General features: G+C 34.8%; 2 protein-coding genes across 3 annotated transcripts in view; both read left to right on the forward strand.

Annotated features, from left to right (window-relative positions):
* The window catches only part of LOC120350636, a 203537-nt gene that overhangs the window by 128060 nt on the left and 50835 nt on the right, over window positions 1–24642 (forward strand). The window contains exons 16-17 of the mRNA XM_039425033.1: window positions 19504–19651; window positions 20680–20887. The gene's annotated coding sequence lies outside the window, so the exon portion shown is untranslated. The remainder of the gene's footprint in view (window positions 1–19503; window positions 19652–20679; window positions 20888–24642) is intronic.
* LOC120350638 lies at window positions 7897–11663 on the forward strand. 2 transcript variants are annotated; one of them, XM_039425038.1, is made up of 4 exons: window positions 7897–8065; window positions 8165–8242; window positions 10225–10339; window positions 11209–11663. In XM_039425038.1, the coding sequence occupies exons 3-4, from the start codon at window positions 10235–10237 to the stop codon at window positions 11602–11604; spliced, it is 501 nt and encodes a 166-aa protein (XP_039280972.1). In that variant the 5' UTR covers window positions 7897–8065; window positions 8165–8242; window positions 10225–10234; the 3' UTR covers window positions 11605–11663. The 2 variants fall into 2 exon arrangements, with proteins under 2 accessions (XP_039280972.1, XP_039280973.1); XM_039425039.1 differs by lacking the exons at window positions 7897–8065; window positions 8165–8242 and having other exon boundaries at window positions 9977–10339.

The raw sequence follows: 24642 nt of genomic DNA on the forward strand, positions 1-24642 counted from the left end.
ACCAAGTGAGTTGTGAAATTCCTGAAGTCGTGCAGTGATTGTTTCCAAGTTTATTATTCAATTTTATTAAATGTAGCGGCTGAAAATGAGTTATTTACATAGTAGATCCAAACTATTAGTTCAATTAGCTACATCAAAATATATAAAAAATATTTTTATTAAAATAACATTGATACTAAAACATGTATTGGCCAGCCATCCTACACTGAATAAAATAACTTTGAAATTGTGAAAATGTTGTCGATTTTCTCGAAAGCGGCTCCAACGATTTCGATCAAATTCATACCTGATAAAGTCATTGATAAGCTGTATTAACTGCCACAAGTCCCATATCTGTAAAAATTCCAGGAGCTCCGCCCTATCTATGAAAAGTTTGATTTTGGATTCGCAATTATCAGACTTCAGATATAATTTAAACAAAAAATTTCAAGTGGAGAAGACTGAGCATAAAAATCTCTACAATTAATGTTCAGTAACATTTTCACCTTAAATTGAATATAAGCTCGAAGTTCGAGAAAATAAGATTATTAAATTGCAAACTGTTGATTCTATTAAATTATTCACTATGAAGAGATAGCAGACCCCGTGTGTCTGCAGCGTTATTGTCCTGTCACCAGCTGGCTTAGATCTTTGAACAGTCGACACTTGAGATGCGCGTGAACACTAGCGTCAGTTGATCAATTTTCATAACGGCAAGGAAAGTTGTGTGAGTGCGCCACACCAGATTTTTACTTTCCTTGCCCTATTACCATAGGTAAGGAAAGTATTGCTTTCCGAAAAAATTAAGGTACCCGAATTTCCAAATTCTTATACGTTTCAAGGTCCCCTGAGTTCGAAAAAGTGGTTTTTGGGTATTGGTCTCTGTGTGTGTGTGTGTGTGTATGAGTGTGTGTGTGTGTGTGTGTGTGTGTGTGTGTGTGTGTGGTGTGTGTGTGTGTGTGTGTGTGTGTGTGTGTGGTGTGTGTGTGGTGTGTGTGTGTGTGTGTGTGTGGTGTGTGTGTGTGTGTGTGTGTGTGTGTGTGTGTGGTGTGTGTGTGTGTGTGTGTGTGTGGTGTGTGTGTGTGTGTGTGTGTGTGTGTGTGTGTGTGTGTGTGTGTGTGCGCGCGCGCGCGCGTCTGTTTACACGATATCTCATCTTCCAATTAACAGAATGACTTGAAATTTGGAACTTAAAGGTCCTTACACTATAAGGATCCGACACGAACAATTTCGATCAAACAATTCAAGATGACGGCTAAAATGGCGAAAATGTTGTCAAAAACAGGGTTTTTCGCGATTTCCTCGAAAATGGCTCCAAAGATTTCGATCAGATTTATGCCTCGAATAGTCATTGATAATCTCTATCAACTGCCACTAGTCTTATATCTGTGAAAATTTCAGGAGCTCCGCCCCATCTATGCAAAGTTTGATTTTAGATTTCCAATTATCAGGCTTCAGATTAAATTAAAACAAAAAGCTTCAAGTGGAAAAGATTGAGCATGAAAATCTCTACAATTAATGTCCAGTAACATTTCCACCTAAAATTGAAAATAAGCTTGAAATTCGAAAAAAATGTGATTATTCAATTGCAAACTGTTGGCAACTGTTGGTTCTATTAAATCATTCACTACGTAGAGATAGCAGACCTCATGTGTTTCCAGCTTTATTGACCTTTCACCAGCTGTCTCATATCTTCGAATAGTAGACTTGAGATGCGCGAGTACTCTAGCGTCAGGTGATCAATTTTCATAACGGCAAGGAAAGTTGTGTGAGTGCGCTACACCACATTTTTTGCTTTTTATTTCGGCTGTTATATCATATAAATACTCTCGTTAAATGAAATCATATGGAAGTCAATTATATTGATAACAAGATCTTGTTAAAGACATGGAATTCTCTGTTATTAACTCTGTTAAACACAGAGTTATCAACTTTTGTTAAGAGAAGTTTTTGACAATTCAGTCAAATTAATAACTTTTTGTTAATGAGTCGTATTATTAACTCCGGTGTAAACGCAGCTTAAGTCTCATACTCAGTGATGCTAAACCATTTTACAGAACCTTCTTTGATGATCTCACTGTGTTTGATGACATACACAGAATGGTCCAATGCTGATTTGGACTTTCAAATTGATTTTGATAACCCCTGGAAAGTCTATGAATTTTCAGTTTTATTGTTTTTATATAAATAAACGTGAGGTCTGTATGTTCTAACATTTATATATACTTAATATTTTATAACATGTAAATCTTGTGGCACAAAGTGTCATTTTTTGTGTCAACTGATTAAAGAATCGAATTTTAGAAAAATGTCGGTTGATAATAGAGCGAAGTGGAAGTGCATTGCCTGTATGACAGGCTCGGTTGGGTCGTCGGATAGTGCGGCGTCAACAGATAGTGCGGCGTTATCAGTGCAAGCATTGTCTACTGCCGGCAATGCCGATAACAAACAATCGCTTTGGCCTCTTTCACACGATAGGAGACGTGCAACTTGAACACTGAACAGTGTTCTCGTTTTTTTGTCGAAGTACATTGAGTCAAATCGTGTCTTTCACATGGTGACTCCTATCCAGGAACCTCGTTTTGTCACGTCTTTTCCCCTCGAGGCAAGCAGAGTCAAGATCTAACAACTACGCCGCCGTTTCCACAAAGTATGACTCATCACTTTTTTCTCAAAGTCTAACTTCCTTAAAAATATAGATAGAAGATTTCTGATTTCGGATTTGGATTCAGCAACCCCAAATTCTTTAAAGCGTAAGTCCCGTTTTCGAAAATATCCGAAAACAAGGAAGTTATGGCTGTTTTTAATAAAGCTTTCTATTATCATATAATTATACGGTAAAAACGAACAGGTACTGTACTATACAGTACGTAAGTACTCTAGCTATTATAATACAACTTACACTGTATTCGTGTAGGAAATTTGGTAGGTTATTTATCTTGATTTCTGGAAATACCCCAAAATAAGGGAGTAAGATAACTTTGAAAAACCAAAGTTTTCCTGCCGATTGAAGAAACATTAAAAATTAGTCTACAAGACATATTATGTCTTAGAATAAAAACGTGTAACAAATATCAGATCACTATTCAAGCTATCAAGCTTTTCATAAATTTCATAGTGTAATAAGTTTGTGTCAACGGTATATGACATAAAAGGCAAATGCTCGCGCTTGGTCCATAGTTCTACGACTGGAAATGAGGATTTAGGTCAGCAACTAAAATCGACAAGCCATGATTGTCAATCTTACTCATGATACAAAGCTTTGTACTATGATACATGGTTTTCATTCCGTATCATTCTTTAATAAAAATAAAACAAGATTCCGGTTTCAAAAGCATCAAAGTCGCCAGGCTGGTCTGAGCTATTCATGCCTTTTTTTCAGTATGCATTATCAACTCAGCAGTTCTAATACACAGACATCACTACTTGGAATGCCATGACATTTTCTATTCTTTCAATTCCTATTATTACCATAGATCGATTCAGATCAGCACAATGTTTATACTGTATGTTCATAATAGATTTTTCTGATTGTAAAAAGAAATAGTCAATAATTGCTGGGAATTTAAAGTGATATTCAACGATTTGAACCTGATAAATTGGATTGTTGAATGACAATTGAAATTCAGTGAATTTTACTGTACAACATTCCTTTTCCTCATATTTCATTGGGTGATGAGTGGAGATGATTTATGATTTCATATTTGGATTCATCTTTTCATAGTTCAATATTTTTTTGGAAAACTAGAACTTTTAAAAATTAAAAATGTTTATGTATAAACTTCTCAGGTGTTCAAAAACTTCTTAAAACCTTTGCCTGTCCCTTTGTGAGGCAGGAGTATTATTATCTTAGTACGTACTATATAATCATATGATAATGGAAAGCTATATTAAAAACAGCTATAACTCCCTTGTTTTCGGGTATTTTTGAAAATGGGACTTACGCTTTAAAGAATTTGGGGTCGCTGAATCCAAATCCGAAATCAGAAATCTTCTATCTATATTTTTAAGGAAGTTAGACTTTGAGAAAAAGTGATGAGTCATACTTTTCGCAAGCGGCGGCATAGTTGTTAGATCTGTCGGCTTATTCGTAAGATCCCCATGTGAAAGTACAGGAGAGCTGCAAAATATGAAATATGATCTTCCGTAATATGATATTCCAGGAGCGAGGTCTCTGCCGTGTGAAACTGGCCAATTTCTGTGTTGGATATACAGGCTATTGGACGTGTAGTTAAAGAAATAATAAGTTCTGAACTGTCACCCACATTCAAAGAAGATTTCCAATCAGTGAAACATTCTATAGAATTCATGTCCAATGAGTTCGATTCTTTCAAAAACGATCTACTAAAACATAAGGATGAAGTTAATAAATTAAATAAGGAAGTCATGACACTTAAACAAGAAAATGAAAAATTGAAAAGCGAAGTGGTGGAAATGCAGGGATATACGCGCAAAGACAGTGTTGTTGTAACGGGTATTCCAGAAACAAAAAGTGAATCGGTGTTTGAACTTTCCAATAAACTTTCTTCTGTTATTAAAAGTCCTGTTGTTTCGAATGGTCTGAGTACTGCACATAGACTACCATCTCGGGGAAAAGAGCAAATCAAGCCGATTGTCTTCAAATTCGTTCGAAGACAAGACAAAGTAAACTGGCTGGCCGATTTCAAACAAGCTGCTAGTGAAGATAATGGAGGTGTGGGGATTTCTACGAAGACGCTGTGTCGGTCTCTTGCTGAAGGTCGTGTGTGCGCTTATCAGCATCTTACCCCCACCACAATGGAACTGTTCAGAGAAACGAAAAACTTGCGACCCAGAAAGGATATCGGTTTGTTTGGATAAGAGATGGTAAGATTCTTGTAAGAAAGGAGGAAGGTGAGAAGCCTATACAAGAGAAAAATGAGATGGACCTTGTGAAATGGTGCTTCCTGAGGGGTTATCTCCTATGATAGAGTCCCACATTGTGAAGCCATATTATGTGAAGTTGTTAATTGTAAATCCTTCACAGATGATACGATGTTTCTGATATTTATAAGAGCAGTCTCTAAATTCCCTCTTTTGCGAATAAATTCACAAAAAATTAAGGCCGTCCGGCTCGCAAAATTACTGGGTTCAAACCTCAGCTCTAGCTCAGTGGTAGAAACATGAATTTTATAAATACAAATAATCACCATAAGGTTCAGTGACCGGTGATTGGTAATTCTTACCGCTGCTTCTATGAAGTTCTTGAAGAATACCAATACGGAAAATAAAAGAATATTTGATGACTGATTACCAGTAACCATGCATCACTAGAGAATAATAAGGACCAACTATAGTTGTTTCTAGTTGATTCTTAAAACGCTCGTCGTGAATACAAGTATTCACCAATATACCCTTCCAAAATTCCTTAGAACTTACAACGCCAGTTCTGGAAGCTCTCTGGATCCTTATATGATATAACTGGAACCTTATTAATATAATTTCTTAATATACTTATTCTGGTATATGAGAGGAGTATCATCAAAGGATGATAAATATTGAGTGCTCTGAATAAGATTAATATCACTTGATTCAATAATTTTAAGTGCTGCTAAATATTTGTTGGTACCAAAACAGCTCAAACTGTATATCACGAGATGAACTAGGATAAAATAAACTTCTACGATTTGTATGCTGACTAAAAACACAAAATATATTCCCATAAAAAAGATATGCATAAAATATTCGATATAACTATAATTCACTTAAATAATCTATTTCAAAAATCTGAATAATTATCACAGGCTTTACTAATATTCACAATAGTGAGTTTCAAATTCATAAATATATTATATTTAATACTGGTACTTAGACTTCCAATCAATACGAAATTCTGCAGATAAAAACCTGTTCGGTCTATAGGTTTGATATGACGTACTTTGTTCAATTGACAAATTTATAATTAATAAATTAATATTCAAACATGAGATCTCAGGGATTTATATGAATTCGGGCTGTGCATGGAAGTAAGCTTCCTACATATATTAAATAAATTCATAAATGTTCTTATGGACTATGTGATATTGTTCAACACGTGGTGACTTTTTTATTTTAATTCAAATTAATTGGAATAGCGCCTTTTTATTAATTAATTACCCCCACTGGACGTAGAAAAAACGAGCTCATTTGGTTTGACTTATCACTCACTGAACTGAAGTTCTAGACGTTCTCGTGGATTGAATTAATTATTTCCAATAATTAATTAGGTAGGCTCCTTTTTGTCACTGCTGGGCTAATGCGTGATCCAGATTTTTATAAGTTTCTTTCGAATTAAAGCTATTTTTATGAGAATCTTTACAAATTACGAACTCCTTGACAGCACTGAGTTCACAGATAATTAACATTTAACACAAATACATTACATTAAAAAGGGTCTGGCTTAATAGTTTTAAAATTTTAAAAGGAAGAAGAAAAAACCCTAAACTCCATGTGCATCCTCTCCGGTCGGGATCTTAAGCCAGAAGAAGGAGGTTTTCAGAAAAATTTGCCTCTTCCAAGAATAATTCTGTAAGCTACTCTCTGATTGGCCTTCAATTTAATAGACTCAATACAATTGGTTGCCTTGGGAATCAGGGCTTCCTAGGCTTTATAATAGAAAAAATTAAATAAAAAAGAATTCTTATACAAATGTATGGAGTGTTTATCTTAAATTGATTTCATAAATAAATCCTAACATGCGATGTTACTATATTCAGTCTTTATATGAGTTTTGTATACTCTTGATTTATCATGCTTTCTTAGATTATAATAAATATTTATACAAAAATAATGGGTGTCTGTATTTCTACACATCGACTTCCTTTAGTATACATAACATATCCTTTATGAGTAAATTTTATATAATTCAACCTGTCATATGGGTTGATCGAATAATCAGCTGATTCGCTCAGTATTGATTCTAATAATTATCGATTTATCCAAGATCGACTAATTCTTTTCAAAATGTAAACAAGTAACTCTAACCTCAATGTTCATGCATTTTATTTTTTTTTATAATCCGCCAATAATAAGTAAGCCGCTTTATAACTTTTTGATCTTACCAATGGGTTCTCATAATTATTAAATCACAATTATACATGTTTTCTTATCATTTGTTGATAATGCTATTACTCCTAATCGCTAATAATACTTGATTTGAGTTGTTTTATCCTTTGACTAGGTCTAACCTTCTTTCCAATTTTATAGTTCTATTATATTTCATTAGTTCATTTTAAAATATTTGGTGGTATTAATTTACCACGTGACACAATACGCCCTCTGATTTCTGATTTAAAACGACAATTCGAGAAGATAATATAAATTTTATGATCCAGTTGGTTTTGGATCAGAAATCATACATGTTACAAAGTCTGTTAATAAATCTACTGAGAATTCTACCTCCTAACAATTCAACAACATATACACAATAAATAAATTCAATTCGAATACATACGCCTTACATAGGCCAATCTCCTTCTATACACAATACACAAATAAAACTATCTCCTCCTCCATACATAATATAAATCTTTTTTCTAATCCACGCTCCGCCCTCAGGCCAGAAGCACATTTGAACGTTGGTGCAAAATCATTGCCAACCTAACAAACTGGTAATTCTCCGACTTGCAGAATATAATATATTTTTTTTCCTCAACATAGAACAGTGACTTGTACATTTTCATTTCATTCTCTTGCAGAATTTGGGCTTTGCTTTCGTATAATGGATATTTTTAAGGATAATCTTTGGTAGGTTTTATCAACAAGAACTTCTTATTCATCTAATACATTGAGACTTTGGCTTAATGCTTTTGGTGGTAACTATGCGGTTTGATCATTTGGCGGATAATTTTAGTGATTTTCTTAATTAGTTTATACATAAATAATAATAATATAATATTTTTATAATATCTTTACATGCAATTCACATTTATATGACACTTGATCTTCTCTTATTCGGGGTATCAACTTAGATGATTTAATAGGCACTGATCATTCTGGTCCTCGTAGTGAACAGCTGATCCTTGGATGTTTGAGTGGCTTCTCTTTATTCACCTGTCGCCATTTTGATGCCTCTTTAAGATATACAACGGTAAGCTGGTTTTTAAATTGGAAGTTATTTATTCACTTGTTTCATTAGTAAGAATGGTGTTAAAAATGGTTTCTAAATTTGTTCTTTCTTTATTCTCAGGTATGCTGGTCGAAATGAATACTCGTCTGCGAAATAAGTGTGTTGCCTGGTGTTTGTTTGGTACGTATTTGTTGACAGGTAGGTCCATGAATCCAAATATTATTGTTTACTTTTTTATCGCTTATTGTCTCGATAATACGGCTTGAGATTATAAGTATTTGGCTTTGATTCTGTGAATTGTTCGGCGGTTCTGATGACTGGTTCTCCATCAGCTCTCTTATCCTGGCTAGCCTAGAGTATTTACTTGGTGTATTTTGAATCATTCTGAGTTTCAGATTAGTTTTGAAAATTTTAGAATCAATCTTCTCAATATAAGATACGCCCTCATTCCTCATTGCATTAATAATATTTTCTTTAATTGCTATCACAGCCATAATAATAATAATATTCACGAAATAAATCAACGTATTTACCGTGTTTCTCACAACATAACCTTTCCATAAATACCAATCATATACTCCTGTTTCCAATGAACAATTCACTATTCCATTCAATTTTATTTCACACGTTTTATCATCCATTATTATATTTGCAACATAATTTTTACCTGACATCATAGTCGTACTAATAATCATAACAAAATGAATCAGCATAATTGTTAAGCTTGTAACATAACCTCTTGGTGAACAATACACAGATGTTCTTTCCTTCAATGAACAATTCATTCCTTCTTTAAATTTTAATGCACATATTCCATCTTCCAATAGCTTCCTATAATAATTTCTTCCTTTATCATTTTCTAAACTCGTATCCGTTATTACTTTTTCCTTGTTTTTGAGCATGTTCTTTTTCTTTATTCCGTAATTGCAATCACGACGGTAAGCTGCTTGCTTGAACCGCGTGTGCTTCGGGTGCATGTTGGTATCATTATCCACTTCATTCTGGTGCCGGTATTCCTCCCTGCATGTTGCCTTCTTTTCCTGGTTGCTTGGTTCCTGTGCCTCTTTTTTGTGGTGTTTGAATTTGGCATGCGGACGGTAACCTCTCTTCCGGGGCCTTCTTTGTTGTTTTCTCCGGTGGGCCTTCCGGTGTTGGACTCTAGGGTTCGCTCCGACGTCGTCCTGCCAGTCACACTTTCGGCTTGCTTTGGTAGCGGTTTGCTCCTTGAACCTAGTGTGCTGCGGGTGAATCCAACGATGCTTGGGTGGTGGCTGTTCAAACCGGGTTTGTTGTGGGGGGGTTGCTTGCTGGCATATAGGTTCAGTGCATGAAGGCGGTGTATCATTTTCAGGTCTTATTATCGGTGATTCTCTAATTATTTCCGTGTTAATGTTGCATGTTATTTTCGGTGGTGGGCTGGTTACTGGTGGTAGATCCTCGGGGGGAAATAGTAGGCTTAATATGGGTTGCTTTTTGCAGATTGATTTTGATGTATGTTTGGCTTCTTTATTTGGTGGCGGGCTGGTGTGGTGGTGGATTTGTTCTGGTGGTTGATTTACTGTAGGTTGTTGTTGGTCTGTTTTTATTGTGCATGCCACTGTATAGGATGTGTTTAGCCTATTGCTGTTTTGATTATGATCGTCCTGATTTGTGAAATTTATATCCTGTTTATTGTTTCTCTTCCAATGACGTCTGCTGTCATAATGTGCTTCTTTGTGATACCGTTTACTATTGTAATATTGGGATCTGTTCCTGGAATTATTTTCAATGTACTTTGCACTTTGCGCATTTGCTCCAGCGTTTGCAATATAATTTTTACTATTATAATTTTTTCTGAAATGACTATTATTATTGTTTTTAGATTGAGTAAAATTTCCTGCTTGTCTATTTATATAATTTGGCTCAGAAGTAGCTGACTGGATACAATGTAAATGTTCTATCAATTCCTCACAACTGGAAATCGAAGATACTGCCAGTGTCATACGAACATTGAAAGGAAGCTTTTTTGATAATATGTGGACCAGTGATGAATCAGCTAGATATTCGTCTAACTGTTAGTTTCTATTCATCAAATCTGTTATAAAATCAGTGTAGGATTGTCCATTTCTGCTATCATAAGTGCATAAAATAATTTCTGATAATGCGTCTATCTGTTTACATTTGCTCCAATACTGTTGCAGGAACTGGGAGATGAAATCCTCCAGGCTATTGATATCCTGCATCCGGCTCTGGAAAAACATCAGCGGCTCGCCGAGTAATAGACTGGACAGTTGGAAGCGCCATACTAACCAAGAGGTGGGTATCAATTCCTGAATAGCTTTTATTTGATCTATGAATGGTCTGGGTTGCATATGACGATGGGAATTATCGAATTTTCCAAGACTTTGAAAAAGTTGAGTGCCGTTTACTACTTCATTCAGTGTATACTGCATTCGACTGACTGGGATATTTTCCATGCGTGTTTCTATTCTGGAGACTCGTTCTTCATTTGCGATCCATTTATCATTCATAATTTTCTTATGTGTATTCACTTCATCATACAATCCGGTTAGCTTCAACTGCTGTCCGCCTATAGCATTCTCCAACATGCCGTATCTCTCACTTGATTTTGCCCCCTCCTCCTCTAAATTTGCCATACATGCCTGCACGTTACTTTGTTCCTTGACTATCTCTATTATTTTCTTATTATTTTCCTCCACTTTCGACTCTATCTCGCCCTTATTTTCTAACACCTTTCCCATGACAGTTCCCATGATAGCGGTGCCCAGCTCCTTACCCAATACGTCCACCTGTTTTTCAACTTCCTTTGGTACGTTATCCAACCGTTCATTTATTTGACAGGTGACGTCATCTATACAAATTTCTAACTTTTTGATAACTGCAGATTGAGTATCTATTTTTGTATCTATTATATTTCTCACTTCCTCCCTGAAGCTAGAAAATTTTTCATCCATAGTTTTGATACCTTCCTGTAGGATTTTAGTATTTTCCTCCACTTTATCCTGGATGGCTTTAGTGTTTTCATTGATATCTTCTTGTATTTTTTTAGTCACTCCCTCCAAGGCTTGGCTGAGCAAGAGTTTAAATTCATTTATAGAATCGTTTGCTATGAGGTTTGTAGTATATCCGACTGAAGAATTTAATGTGGTGTTGCCTTTTCCTAGATTGGTGGTTGCAGATGGCGGTTGACTGGCGATATCGGATGGCGATTGGGTGGCGGCACTCTCCATTCCTTCGGCGGCGCTTGGAGCGATCTGCGAAGACGCCGGTACCGGGTTGGACGCCCTCACTCCCTCATCCGGACTCTCATCGGAATTAATCGCATCAACGACGTTATCGATCTTCGTAGAAGACAATTGGGCCAGGTTTTGCGGGTCGAAATTGATGGAGCATATGCTGCCTCCCTCTCTCTCTCGTGGGGTCTCCGCTGCATGGTCCTGGGGTTGTTGATTGGCTGGTGTTGTAGCTACATAGTTTTGGGGGTGGTCGCTGAAGTAGGAGATTTGCGAGTTAGCTGGCGACTGGTTCATGGTGACGTTATTATGGAATACTTCGAGTAAATAGCCAAGTGTGTTGCCAAGTCTCAGGAATATAAAAATGGATTCAGTGATAGTGCCTATTCTGGATAAAATTGTGTGGTGTTAAAAATTTCAAGTGTCATGTACATATATTACAAAAAGACCTTCGAGTGCTACAGGTACGCTTATCAACATAGACAGATTACGCTAATATAGTTCTTAAAATTTTAGGTAGGGTTTTGTCTTCCTTACTAGTAGCTATGCGATTATATTCCAAATAATCTATACCCCTGGTCAGCATACAATATCTAGATTCAAAAAATCAAAATCAAAATTTTACTATAGACTTTTATGGAAATTTCCATCCAATTTTTCTCTATTATGAGAATTATGTTATCAAACTCGTGTGATACAGTTTGTCTGTATTTATGCAGCTTGAAAAATTTTAATTTGAAGAGCAACTCAATTATTTTAGCCAGAACATATAATAGATTATCAGATATATCTTGTTGAATCAACTTCAGATTATACTTCTTGCAGTTTTCAGTTTTATCAATAATTTTATGAATCATTGATAGTGAGATTGAGTAGGTAAGCTTTTCATCGAGCCCCACATTGGGCGCCATATTATGTGAAATGGTGCTTCCTGAGGGGTTATCTCCTATGATAGAGTCCCACGTTGTGAAGCCATATTATGTGAAGTTGTTAATTGTAAATCCTTCACAGATGATACGATGTTTCTGATATTTATAAGAGCAGTCTCTAAATTCCCTCTTCTGCGAATAAATTCACAAAAAATTAAGGCCGTCTGGCTTGCAAAATTACTGAGTTCAAACCTCAGCTCTAGCTCAGTGGTAGAAACATGAATTTTATAAATACAAATAATCACCATAAGGTTCAGTGACCGGTGATTGGTAATTCTTACCGCTGCTTCTATGAAGTTCTTGAAGAATACCAATACGGAAAATAAAAGAATATTTGATGACTGATTACCAGTAACCATGCATCACTAGAGAATAATAAGGACCAACTATAGTTGTTTCTAGTTGATTCTTAAAACGCTCGTCGTGAATACAAGTATTCACCAATATACCCTTCCAAAATTCCTTAGAACTTACAACGCCAGTTCTGGAAGCTCTCTGGATCCTTATATGATATAACTGGAACCTTATTAATATAATTTCTTAATATACTTATTCTGGTATATGAGAGGAGTATCATCAAAGGATGATAAATATTGAGTGCTCTGAATAAGATTAATATCACTTGATTCAATAATTTTAAGTGCTGCTAAATATTTGTTGGTACCAAAACAGCTCAAACTGTATATCACTAGATGAACTAGGATAAAATAAACTTCTACGATTTGTATGCTGACTAAAAACACAAAATATATTCCCATAAAAAAGATATGCATAAAATATTCGATATAACTATAATTCACTTAAATAATCTATTTCAAAAATCTGAATAATTATCACAGGCTTTACTAATATTCACAATAGTGAGTTTCAAATTCATAAATATATTATATTTAATACTGGTACTTAGACTTCCAATCAATACGAAATTCTGCAGATAAAAACCTGTTCGGTCTATAGGTTTGATATGACGTACTTTGTTCAATTGACAAATTTATAATTAATAAATTAATATTCAAACATGAGATCTCAGGGATTTATATGAATTCGGGCTGTGCATGGAAGTAAGCTTCCTACATATATTAAATAAATTCATAAATGTTCTTATGGACTATGTGATATTGTTCAACACGTGGTGACTTTTTTATTTTAATTCAAATTAATTGGAATAGCGCCTTTTTATTAATTAATTACCCCCACTGGACGTAGAAAAAACGAGCTCGTTTGGTTTGACTTATCACTCACTGAACTGAAGTTCTAGACGTTCTCGTGGATTGAATTAATTATTTCCAATAATTAATTAGGTAGGCTCCTTTTCATCACTGCTGGGCTAACGCATGATCCAGATTTTTATAAGTTTCTTTCGAATTAAAGCTATTTTTATGAGAATCTTTACAAATTACGAACTCCTTGACAGCACTGAGTTCACAGATAATTAACATTTAACACAAATACATTACATTAAAAAGGGTCTGGCTCAATAGTTTTAAAATTTTAAAAGGAAGAAGAAAAAACCCTAAACTCCATGTGCATCCTCTCCGGTCGGGATCTTAAGCCAGAAGAAGGAGGTTTTCAGAAAAATTTGCCTCTTCCAAGAATAATTCTGTAAGCTACTCTCTGATTGGCCTTCAATTTAATAGACTCAATACAATTGGTTGCCTTGGGAATCAGGGCTTCCTCGGCTTTATAATAGAAAAAATTAAATAAAAAAGAATTCTTATACAGATGTATGGAGTGTTTATCTTAAATTGATTTCATAAATAAATCCTAACATGGATGTTACTATATTCAGTCTTTATATGAGTTTTGTATACTCTTGATTTATCATGCTTTCTTAGATTATAATAAATATTTATACAAAAATAATGGGTGTCTGTATTTCTACACATCGACTTCCTTTAGTATACATAACATATCCTTTATGAGTAAATTTTATATAATTCAACCTGTCATATGGGTTGATCGAATAATCAGCTGATTCGCTCAGTATTGATTCTAATAATTATCGATTTATCCAAGATCGACTAATTCTTTTCAAAATGTAAACAAGTAACTCTAACCTCAATGTTCATGCATTTTATTTTTTTTTTATAATCCGCCAATAATAAGTAAGCCGCTTTATAACTTTTTGATCTTACCAATGGGTTCTCATAATTATTAAATCACAATTATACATGTTTTCTTATCATTTGTTGATAATGCTATTACTCCTAATCGCTAATAATACTTGATTTGAGTTGTTTTATCCTTTGACTAGGTCTAACCTTCTTTCCAATTTTATAGTTCTATTATATTTCATTAGTTCATTTTAAAATATTTGGTGGTATTAATTTACCACGTGACAACCTCAAGAAAATCTAGGTTTAAAACAAAAACGGGTTTTTTCTATTCAGCTAATATTTCTATTTAATTTTCGATGGAAATTTGGGATTTAGTAGAGGATCTTGATCTTATAGACAGATGTGAAACAATTAATTTAAAAAATTTAAACGAGATAGCAACGTTTTTTCATTCAATATCGTTAAAAGTTTTTCATTTGAACATAAGAAGTATTAATAAGAACTTCGATGAATTGTGTTTATTTTTATCTAGTGTTGATGCGCAATATCTATATATATAAAAGCGAAATGGCACTCACTCACTGACTGACTCACTCACTCACTCACTCACTCACTCACTCACTCGCATAACTAAACATCTACCGGACCAAAAACGTTCAAATTTGGTAGGTATGTTCAGTTGGCCCTTTAGAGGCGTACTAAGAAATCTTTTGGCAATATTTTAACTCTAAGGGTTGTTTTTAAGGGTTTAAAGTTCGTCTTCTAGCATGTATATTCTTCTTCTCCCAATCTCTTAATTATAATTGAAATTTCCATATCATATGTTACTATAGAACTATAATCTAGATAGAGTACCTCTTCGAAACAGTTGTTAACTGGCAACTAAATTAATAATTTTGTCAGGTTGGCATTAAGTTGAGTTGACTTTGTGAGGTTGGCACCAAGTTGAAGATTTAAATGCATTTATCGCGGAAAAATTTATTGGGCACTGCTTCTTCTATCCTGGGAATATTATATTACTAGCCGTCAGGCTCGCTTCGCTCGCCATATCCGTTTAGCCAGACGTTTAGTCTGGACCCCCGACTGGATTGTTCTAACATATGATAAAAATGCTCAAATGAAAAATGCAGGCGAGCGAAGCGAGCCTGCTGATCTCATTCTTGGACGATCCAGTCGGGGGTCCAGGGGGTGGAGCCCCCTGGCTAGACGGATATGGCGAGCGAAGCGAGCCTGAAGGCTAGTGATTTAATAGTTCTCACTGAGACGTGGCTATCACAAGATTCTGGTTTCGAGTTGAACAATTATAATAAGGTTGTGAAACCAACACAATTTAATAAATCTGATGGAATAGTAATTTATGTTAAACATGGAATAAAAATTAGATATTCTGGATATAAATATTGGTAATACTAATTCTTTAAATTTTAAAATAACATATGGAGACGTAGAGTTTTGCTGTACAGCATTGTATAGATCACCTAATGATACCGACGCTTTGGCTTTTTTAGATGATTTGGAGATATTCCTTAGTCAAACAACTTGTTATGAAAACAAAATCTTGATTGTGGATACAAATATTGATATTTTGGGTAATGATCTAACCCAAATAGGTCATAAATACTTGAATATGCTCTTGGAATATGGTTATACTAATTATTTACACGGTTGCACTAGACATTCATTATATCGTGAATCATGTATTGATCATCTGTTTCTCAAATCTAAGATATGTACATTGAACCCAGCTATATACAATTGCTCTATAACAGATCATGAAGCTATTATGGGGCGAATTCAGTTTATAAAAAATAGTAGTTTAGAGCCTAATAAGAAGCCTGTACAGTATGATGCATTATTTTTTGACGACCACCTGTTTAAAATTAAAATTAAAGAAGTGTCATGGGATGGAGTCTATTATGAAAAGGATGCTAAAGTAGCTTTTAGCAGATTCTATGATAAAATAGTACATGTTTTTAATTCGTGTTAATCTTTGAAGCAGAAAAGTAGTAATAGAAAGAAACGATTGAAACCTTGGATAACTAAAGGGTTATTGAAATGTATCAGGAAAAGGAATAATATGTCACTTGAAATAAGGGAGCAGCCGTTCAACACGATTAATGTTCGTTATTATAAGAAATACAAAACTATTTCTACTTACTCTACTTACATGGATGATATAGTTACATCAGTCTCATCAATGGAAGCAACCAAGCAACTGCAGCTTACTGAATTGTTAAGCAAAGGGAAATTTGAATTGCTAAAGTGGGCCTGCAATCATTCTACCATTCTATCAAATCTCCCTCCAGAGCATTGCGCTATTGATGCAAGAGATTTCACTTTGGAGTCTGATAAAACCATTGAAATTCTTGGCTTCCAATCAAATCCAATTGGTTACTACCTCTTTTACAGGGTGAAGGTTCCATCCAGTCTAGCTACAAAACGAAATGTTTTATCAACTTTAGCACAAATTTTTGACCCATTAGGATATTTGACACCTTTCATGCTTACCTTCAAGAGTATAATTCAATGTCTATGGCAATCGGGATGTGACTGGGATGATATAGCATCCGTGGAGGTAGTGAAGAAATGGGAGCTTTGTGTGGTTGTCCTAGTAGCTAGATTATTACATGAAGTTCAAGAAGTGCTTTCAAAAATTATAAACATAGATTATATTGCAGCTTGGACTTATTCAACCGTGGCAGTGAGTTGGATTCGGTCTTCACATCATCATTGGGCTAGGTTTGTGGCAAATCGTGTAGGTCAAGTACAGGAACACCTGTCTACAGAGCAATTCAGATATGTGTCAACCGAATGTAATCCAGCTGATTGTGCTAGTCGAGGACTATTGCTCAATGAATTAATTGGTAATTCTCCGTGGTGGAATGGTTCTGATTGGTTAGACAAACCACTGGAGTGCTGGTCACACCAAACCCATGGTAATGATGATGAAAATTCCAAACAGATTGAATTGGAAGCAAGAAAAATTACTCTAGCAACACAGAGTAAAGAGTCAGAGGAATCAATTCAATTGGTGAACTTGAGAAATTGATGGAGTTTACTCAACAGAATTGTATCCTCATTCTGGAAACGTTGGCAATTGGAGTATGTATCTAGCTTGCAAACCCGAACAAAATTGTACAGAAAACCTAGTAATGTTAACATTGGACGTATGGCTCTCTTGAAGGAAAGTAACCTATTCCCTCTTCACTGGAGGCTTGGTTGAATAACGAAGATATTCCCTGGACAGGATGGAGTTGTAAGAGTGGTGGAGGTACAGACTGCAAAGGGAAGTCTAACTAGGGCTGTCAATAGGGTATGTCTCTTCCCTATTGATGAAGATTAGGCCTTATTGAAGGGAACTTCAATAAGTGTAGTGGTTAGTTTTTTTTTGTTTCCTGTTTTACATGTGGGAGAGGTTCCCAAGTTGCTTTGTTTCTTGTTTTTATCTATATTGGTTGTATATAGTCATTATTTCTCATCTCATCCTCTCCTTTCCATGGGCCTCCTACTCATTTTGTATAAGTCTCCTCAATGGCCCCTGAGGAGTGAAGATATTTTTTTTCCTAGTTTCCCTAGTAGGGTTCGTTAAAGGTGATTTGTTTTTTTTTTTGTTATTGGAAGTTCTTCCAAGGTGGGTGGAATATTCGGACGTTATATGAATGTTCCCCTTTGTTGTCTGGCGTTGTGTGGTGGAGGGGGCAATTGAAGAGTCACGTGCATAGCATAATACCGCCAGTTGCCGATTGACAGCCAATCAAACAGCTCACTTCTCTTAATGTCGATTTTTGCAAAGTGATCTATTGATTATTTATTGTGATTTATTACAAGTATTGTCTCATCTCATATTGTGATCTGGACCCGGGATCCTGGAACCAAGGAGGATTTGGACATGAAGGTAGGCCTATGTTATTGTGCACTTTGCCATATTAATTGTTCAACTTGCTACCTGACACCAGACAGCCCAAAAGTTCTCGATGTAATTGATACAATTCACAAACCAGAGTGCTGTTTGAGCCAGCTTCTGTCGAATAAACATTGAAGTTTGAGAAACATGTGCAAAAGTATAGAGTACCCGTGGTAGCATACACTAATTTTGAGTGCATCCTGGAGAAACCTGATGAAGACAATGAACAATGGATTGGTAAAGCTACCAAAGTTATCCAGTATCATCAGGCAATGAGTTACTGCTTATACTTTGTGCGGGACCCAGATTTAGAAGATTCCTGGCTGACAATCACCAACCTAATCCCTCATGATCCCAATTGTCTACAGGGGTCCTGATGCCGCCAAACATTTCATGAAGACCCTCACCATGTATGCAAAAGATTTAGATAAGGCAATTGACTGTAGGAATATCAAGTTGCTCCCACTAACCAAAAGAGAGCAAGCATGATATAATGCGGCTGACTTCTGCGAGGCCTGCAATGAACGGTTCAATGAAGATAAGGTGTATGACCATTGTCATATAACTGGTATCTACCGGAATGCATTATGTCGTAAATGCAACCTTCAGCGGCAGCGACAATCATTCATACCAAAATTTTTAATTTTTTTTCACTTGGGTGACCTTGAGGTTAGGTTTGGTCGACTTGGGTGACCTTGAGGTTAGTTTTGGTCGACTTGGGTGACCTTGAGGTGAAGGCGGGTTCTGGCACACTTGTGTGCCAGAGCCTGCCTTTTCATACTACTGATATGTAAAGACTGCGGCTTATACATGTGTACGGAATAGGAAAACTATGGTTGACGCATCATCACGTCTAAACTACTGGACTGGTTGACTTAAATTTTTGCATAAAGATTTTATAAAGAAGATCAACCGAGGATGGTTAAATGCCTATTTTCAATTTTCCAATATTCCATTATGTTAAGTTTTCAGTTTGTAAAGTTTCAAAGTAGACCCTTGCGGAGCGCGGGTTACCTGTTAGTATATCAATAAGAAACACTGATAGTTCGCAGTACACCCCCTCTATGAATCTGGATTCCCACATAATAGTGTCAGTGAATGTGTCCAGTACAGTAAGAATATTATTCCCATAAGATCTAATGGGACTATTCATACTCGCTCGGCCAAGTTGAGTGGTAATAATCTAATTAGAATTAATGGGAATTATATTTTCAATGTGCCGGTCACTTTCACTGATACTAAAATATGTGGGAGTTTACTGATTAGTACCTTGTACTACGGTGACAAGTTTATTTCCAATATCGCTAACAGTAATTCTTTTATGTTTTGTCTGAAGCTGTGTGGAGGAAGATGGAGATAGTGGTGACCACTGGCCAGAAGTGAGAGAGAAGGGAAAGATTGTTGCAGCTGATGAAAAGGTCGTGAATCTTTTCCCCACTTATTTCAATCTTCTACATCAGAAAAGATCGTTATGTACTGATAGGGTAAGAAATTCTACTCATTTTTTCACTGATTTATATCATTAGAGATAAATCATGAATTAATTTGTGAGGAATATTATCATGTAGGTTGAGAGTATGATCTTTACTGGAAATCGGGCATAGTTTTGCCAGCTCAAACCAATGCAGTTCGGTTGGTTTAACATTGTTTGGATGGGAATTATGTCCATTAGAAAAAAAAAGTTTTTTCTCTAAGAAAGAGGTTGGTAACGAGGTGCAGTCGAGCTGTGTGAAGCCTCAAAGGATAAGTCAGAATAAGGCAATAAAGAACACCATACGGTAGTTATTTGTTGTGTCTAACTATTTAAAAATACATTTATAATATTATATTATTATTGAGATGTTGTATGTTTCCAATGTTGTATGTTTATTGAAGTAATAATATCTGTATGTTATATTCTTATAGAATCTCATTTCCATATTTTCAAACATTAAAATTTATTTTGGTAGAGCATCCGAGTTTCAATTTGTTAATTTGTTATTTGGAATCAATATAATGCTAATATAAAATATAATGCTACTAATTGGAATTCAATTCGACTCAGTAATTCAATTCGAACTTTTGTTTATATTATTCCTAAAATTAGTTCCAATTTCCGTAAATGCATGTACGTTATGACTTTAATCTTCCAATTATTATCACTCATTCCAATTTGAAACTTTTTACTATCCATTGAGCTCCATTTACTTTCATTCAACTTCACTTAAATCAACTTACGTTCATTTCATTAGTGCGATCACTTTTATTCATTTCACTCTACTTTATTGAACTTTCACTCTTATTTCTTGAGAGATACTTAAATGCAGTATTTGAGCCTAGTTTCATTCATTTCAAATAGATATACGAGCTAATAACGGTCAGCATTGATTAAATGGGAAATATTTACAGAATTTATAATGGATACTGATTGCTGACATTTTAAAATGATTCTTACAATAGTGATGCTGTGTTCATCATTTCAGTTATACTAACACTACCTCTAATTTATAAATTTTTCATTCTTTCTCACCAGAGTATACAAAAAAGAATTTTAAGGATAGAGAACCAGTTTTCAATGAAATCATACCGCGAAATTCCACGGCCAGTTGAATATCTCTCCTACAACGAAAGAGTCTCCGTATTTTTTGGGGAGACAAAAACCTCTGGAATTGGTTATGAGATTATTGAAATCAAATATATAGATCCCGAAGACCAAGCTGTATTGAATGTGCTAGTAGATCGTGAGTATATTATGTATTATTTTCATCAATTTGAAGACAAACTGTAACTGGCCATTTAAGAATGACAGCTTCCCTAGTGGAAGAGATCCATAGAAATCGATAGAAAAACTCTATTGATATCAATATATGCTCATGGATATCAATACGTGCTCATGGATATCAATAGAAATCCATGGATATCAATAGAAATCCATGGATACCAATAGAAATCACGGTAAATACAGTCAATGAACTTATATTGATATCACTACAAGTTTAGTGATATCAATAGAAGTTCATGGATACCAATAGAAATCATGGTAAATACAGTCAATGAACTTATATTGATATCACTACAAGTTTAGTGATATCAATAGAAGCTCATGGATATCAATAGAAATCCATGGATACCAATAGAAATCACGGTAAATACAGTCAATGAACTTATATTGATATCACTACAAGTTTAGTGATATCAATAGGAGTCCATGGATTGCGGTAATTTTAAATGCAGTTAAAAACTGAATAATTTTGCAGATTTTCAATTTTCCCGGAACAATGTATTTTTGATGACTGATTCGGGTGTGGAAGTGAATTTCCAGCACTTTTTGTCTCTTGCAAAAATCGTCTACAGGGCACCGTTAACAATATATAGACCTTTTGCAGTAATTTTAAATGCAGTAAAAAACTTTGAATATTTTTGACAGATTTTCAATTTTCCCGGAACAATGTATTTTTCATGACTGATTCGGGTGTAGAAGTTAATTTCCAGCACTTTTTGTCCTATGTGAAAATCCTGTCAGACCTGTGCCGTTAACGTGCTACTGACGTTTAAAATTTAAAAAAAATTTTGGTTCATCATGAAAAATTCTGAAAAAATTCATGGACGTTTCTGTTCATATTATCAACCTTGTCCTAGAATTTAAAATGATACCATTCAAAATTGGAAAAGTTATAACTTTTTTTTAAATTAGATCACAGTTTATGAGGAAAATCATGCTGTATCCGGAATTACTCACACAGACTTTGAAATGATTTTTGGGGTTTCAATTCAAATAATAACAACCTACTATTTTATCGTTTCCAACATTATTTCAGTGTCAAGCACAATTGTCCCCCCATAAAAAATCAATAATCTCCACCTGAAATTAATATCAAATATTTTAATAACAGTAACATTTTCAATAATTTTGAAATTGCCACCATTACTATGATATCGAATGAAAATATCGATATATTATCAATAATATTGATACTGTGAAATGGAAATATCAAAGTCTTAACAATAAATATATCAAACTAATTCTAACTTTTTTCCCAGGGAAAACTGATTTTATTGCATTCAAAAATGTGGAAATCAGGATTGTATTCTACTTTTACTTATTTAAACTATGTAATTTGAATAACACATTTCCAAACAAAGATGTAGATGACATTTGAGAATATGTAATTATTATTAGTCAATAATTATTATTTATCGATTTATTGATAATAGTATATCAACATTTTTGGTCTATCAATAGAATGATCTTGTGCACAAGCACAAGCACAATAAATTTTGAAAAGGACCAACGGTTTTTCGAATGAGTTTCGTAGTCTGTAATTTTTGTGATTTTATCCAGGAAATAATAGGTAAGTCGAGTGATTTTGTTTTTATTGATGTACCGTAAAATGAAAGAATAAATTTATTATAGGTCTGAAAACTCTCTATGAATAGGTCAGTTATCAGTTGGCTCTCGACGAAGTCAGACGCTCGAAATATTGTGCTCGTCTTTATCTGATTTAGCCTGCTATTTTCTGTTAATGAATTAGTTAAGCGAGTCATCTTCAGCCGTATTTGAAACTGATTTCAATTCAATTTACGGGCAGTGGATTATTGTAGTGTATTGTTTATTTGGTCGTTTCTCATTTTATTGTTTATTTTCCATTACCGTGAAAATGAGTGCTTGTGCGGTTTGTAACTTGCTGGTCGAAAGATACGATAGGGACAAGCTTGCATGTGTTGAATGTAAGTCTCTCTTCCATAGTAAATGTATTCGTGGAGAAGTGGACAAAGATTTGAGTGATGTAGAGATTGATATGCTGACAAACAGTTCGTGGAGGTGCAGAAAGTGTTTAGCAAATTTTCGTAAACAGCGTTGCTCTAGCGTAGACCTAACACCTGTGAAAAATTTAAATCCGGTTTCCTTTGGGCCTACTACTAATAATCCTAGGGATTCGTTAGATAGTGTTTTGAATAAATTCAAAGAGGAGATTCTGGCAGGTCAGAATAAACTTCAAGAATCACTCAATTCTTGTCATGGAAAACTCGACTCCAGTTCAGCGATGTTGGCCAAGCAGGAGGAGTTCATAAAGAATCAGCAAAAACTCATTGAATCATTGCAGGCTGAAAATGGGACACTCAGGAAGAAGTTAAGTGTTGTGACAATGAAGCTGGACGATTTAGAGCAGTATGGACGTCGTAATACTGTTGAGCTTCACGGTATTCCTTCGGCTCCTGACGAAGATATAATCGGACTGGTGGTGAAAACATGTGAGGCCGTCGGCATGCATGTTACAGCTGATGCGATCGACGCATGTCACCGGCTGCCAGTGAGGGGACCACGCAAAGCGACGCCACCTATCATTGCCAAATTTGTGAGGCGTACTGACACGCATGCAATATTACAGGATCGCAAAGTGGTAAAGGGTCTTTCTACAAGACATATTGGACTGCAAGGTGAGCAATGACAAATTTATATAAATCTATCATTAACTGCTCAACGTAGAAAGCTCTTTGCTGAAGCTAGGAATCTCCAGAGACAAATTCAATACAAGTTTGTTTGGGTGGATAAATCCGGTTCAATAAAAATCAGAGTAGTACCTGATGGACGTATTTTTTCTATTAATTCAGAAGAGGACCTCAAAGCTTTACCTATCACTGCTCAATGCTAGATTACTCTAACTGTGGTTGTTTCTCTCAAAATTTTTGTTCACTTAATTTCTTACTTCATACTGATAAATTTTTGTTATTTTTTGCTCTTCTCTCTCTTTCTCAAACCATTTCATTGGTGACGGTTACTTTTATTTCAATTGTTTATTTACTGTTAAAGCTTAAAATACAGTGTGAGGTTACTTACTCATTTTAGAGTGATCTTATTTTAGATTAATTTATGAAGTGCTCATTTATTGTTTATTATAGTGAACTTTATGATATGTTCGATGTGCTGTCGAAAATGTTTGGAATCTTAATTTTTCTCACGGAATTTCATTATTCATTTTTTGTTCTGAATTACTTTTTATAGCTATATCTAGGTTTGTTTTTTCACATTGAGCTATGTATTTATTGTATTGAGCTATGATTTGTATTGTTCCATATTTTATATAAAGGGATATGATTAATGAGTTGGGTTGAATGTTTTCTGTGAATGGATAGAATCATGTTTTTCAAGTTAAATTTAACTTACATCCATGAACGATCAAAGAGTTTTTCAAATGTCCGTTTTATTTTCTAATATAATTTTTGCGGCTGAGGATGGCTGTAATATCATACTTATATATTTGTCTTTCATTTCTATCTTAGTCTTTTTCTGGGGTATCAATACCCATTTATTTTATTTATTCATTTTTATTTATCCTATGTCATGCATTTCTTGTTTGTCTGTGTACTACCAGAATGTCAGGGGACTTCGTACTATGACCTTAAATCTTCATGAATCACTTTTGATTGCTAATTATGATTTGATAGTTTTGACTGAGACCTGGCTGCATAGCGGCATACTCAGTTGTGAAATTTT

This window comes from Nilaparvata lugens, chromosome 3 (genome assembly GCF_014356525.2).
Source record: "Nilaparvata lugens isolate BPH chromosome 3, ASM1435652v1, whole genome shotgun sequence".
NCBI lineage: Eukaryota > Metazoa > Arthropoda > Insecta > Hemiptera > Delphacidae > Nilaparvata > Nilaparvata lugens.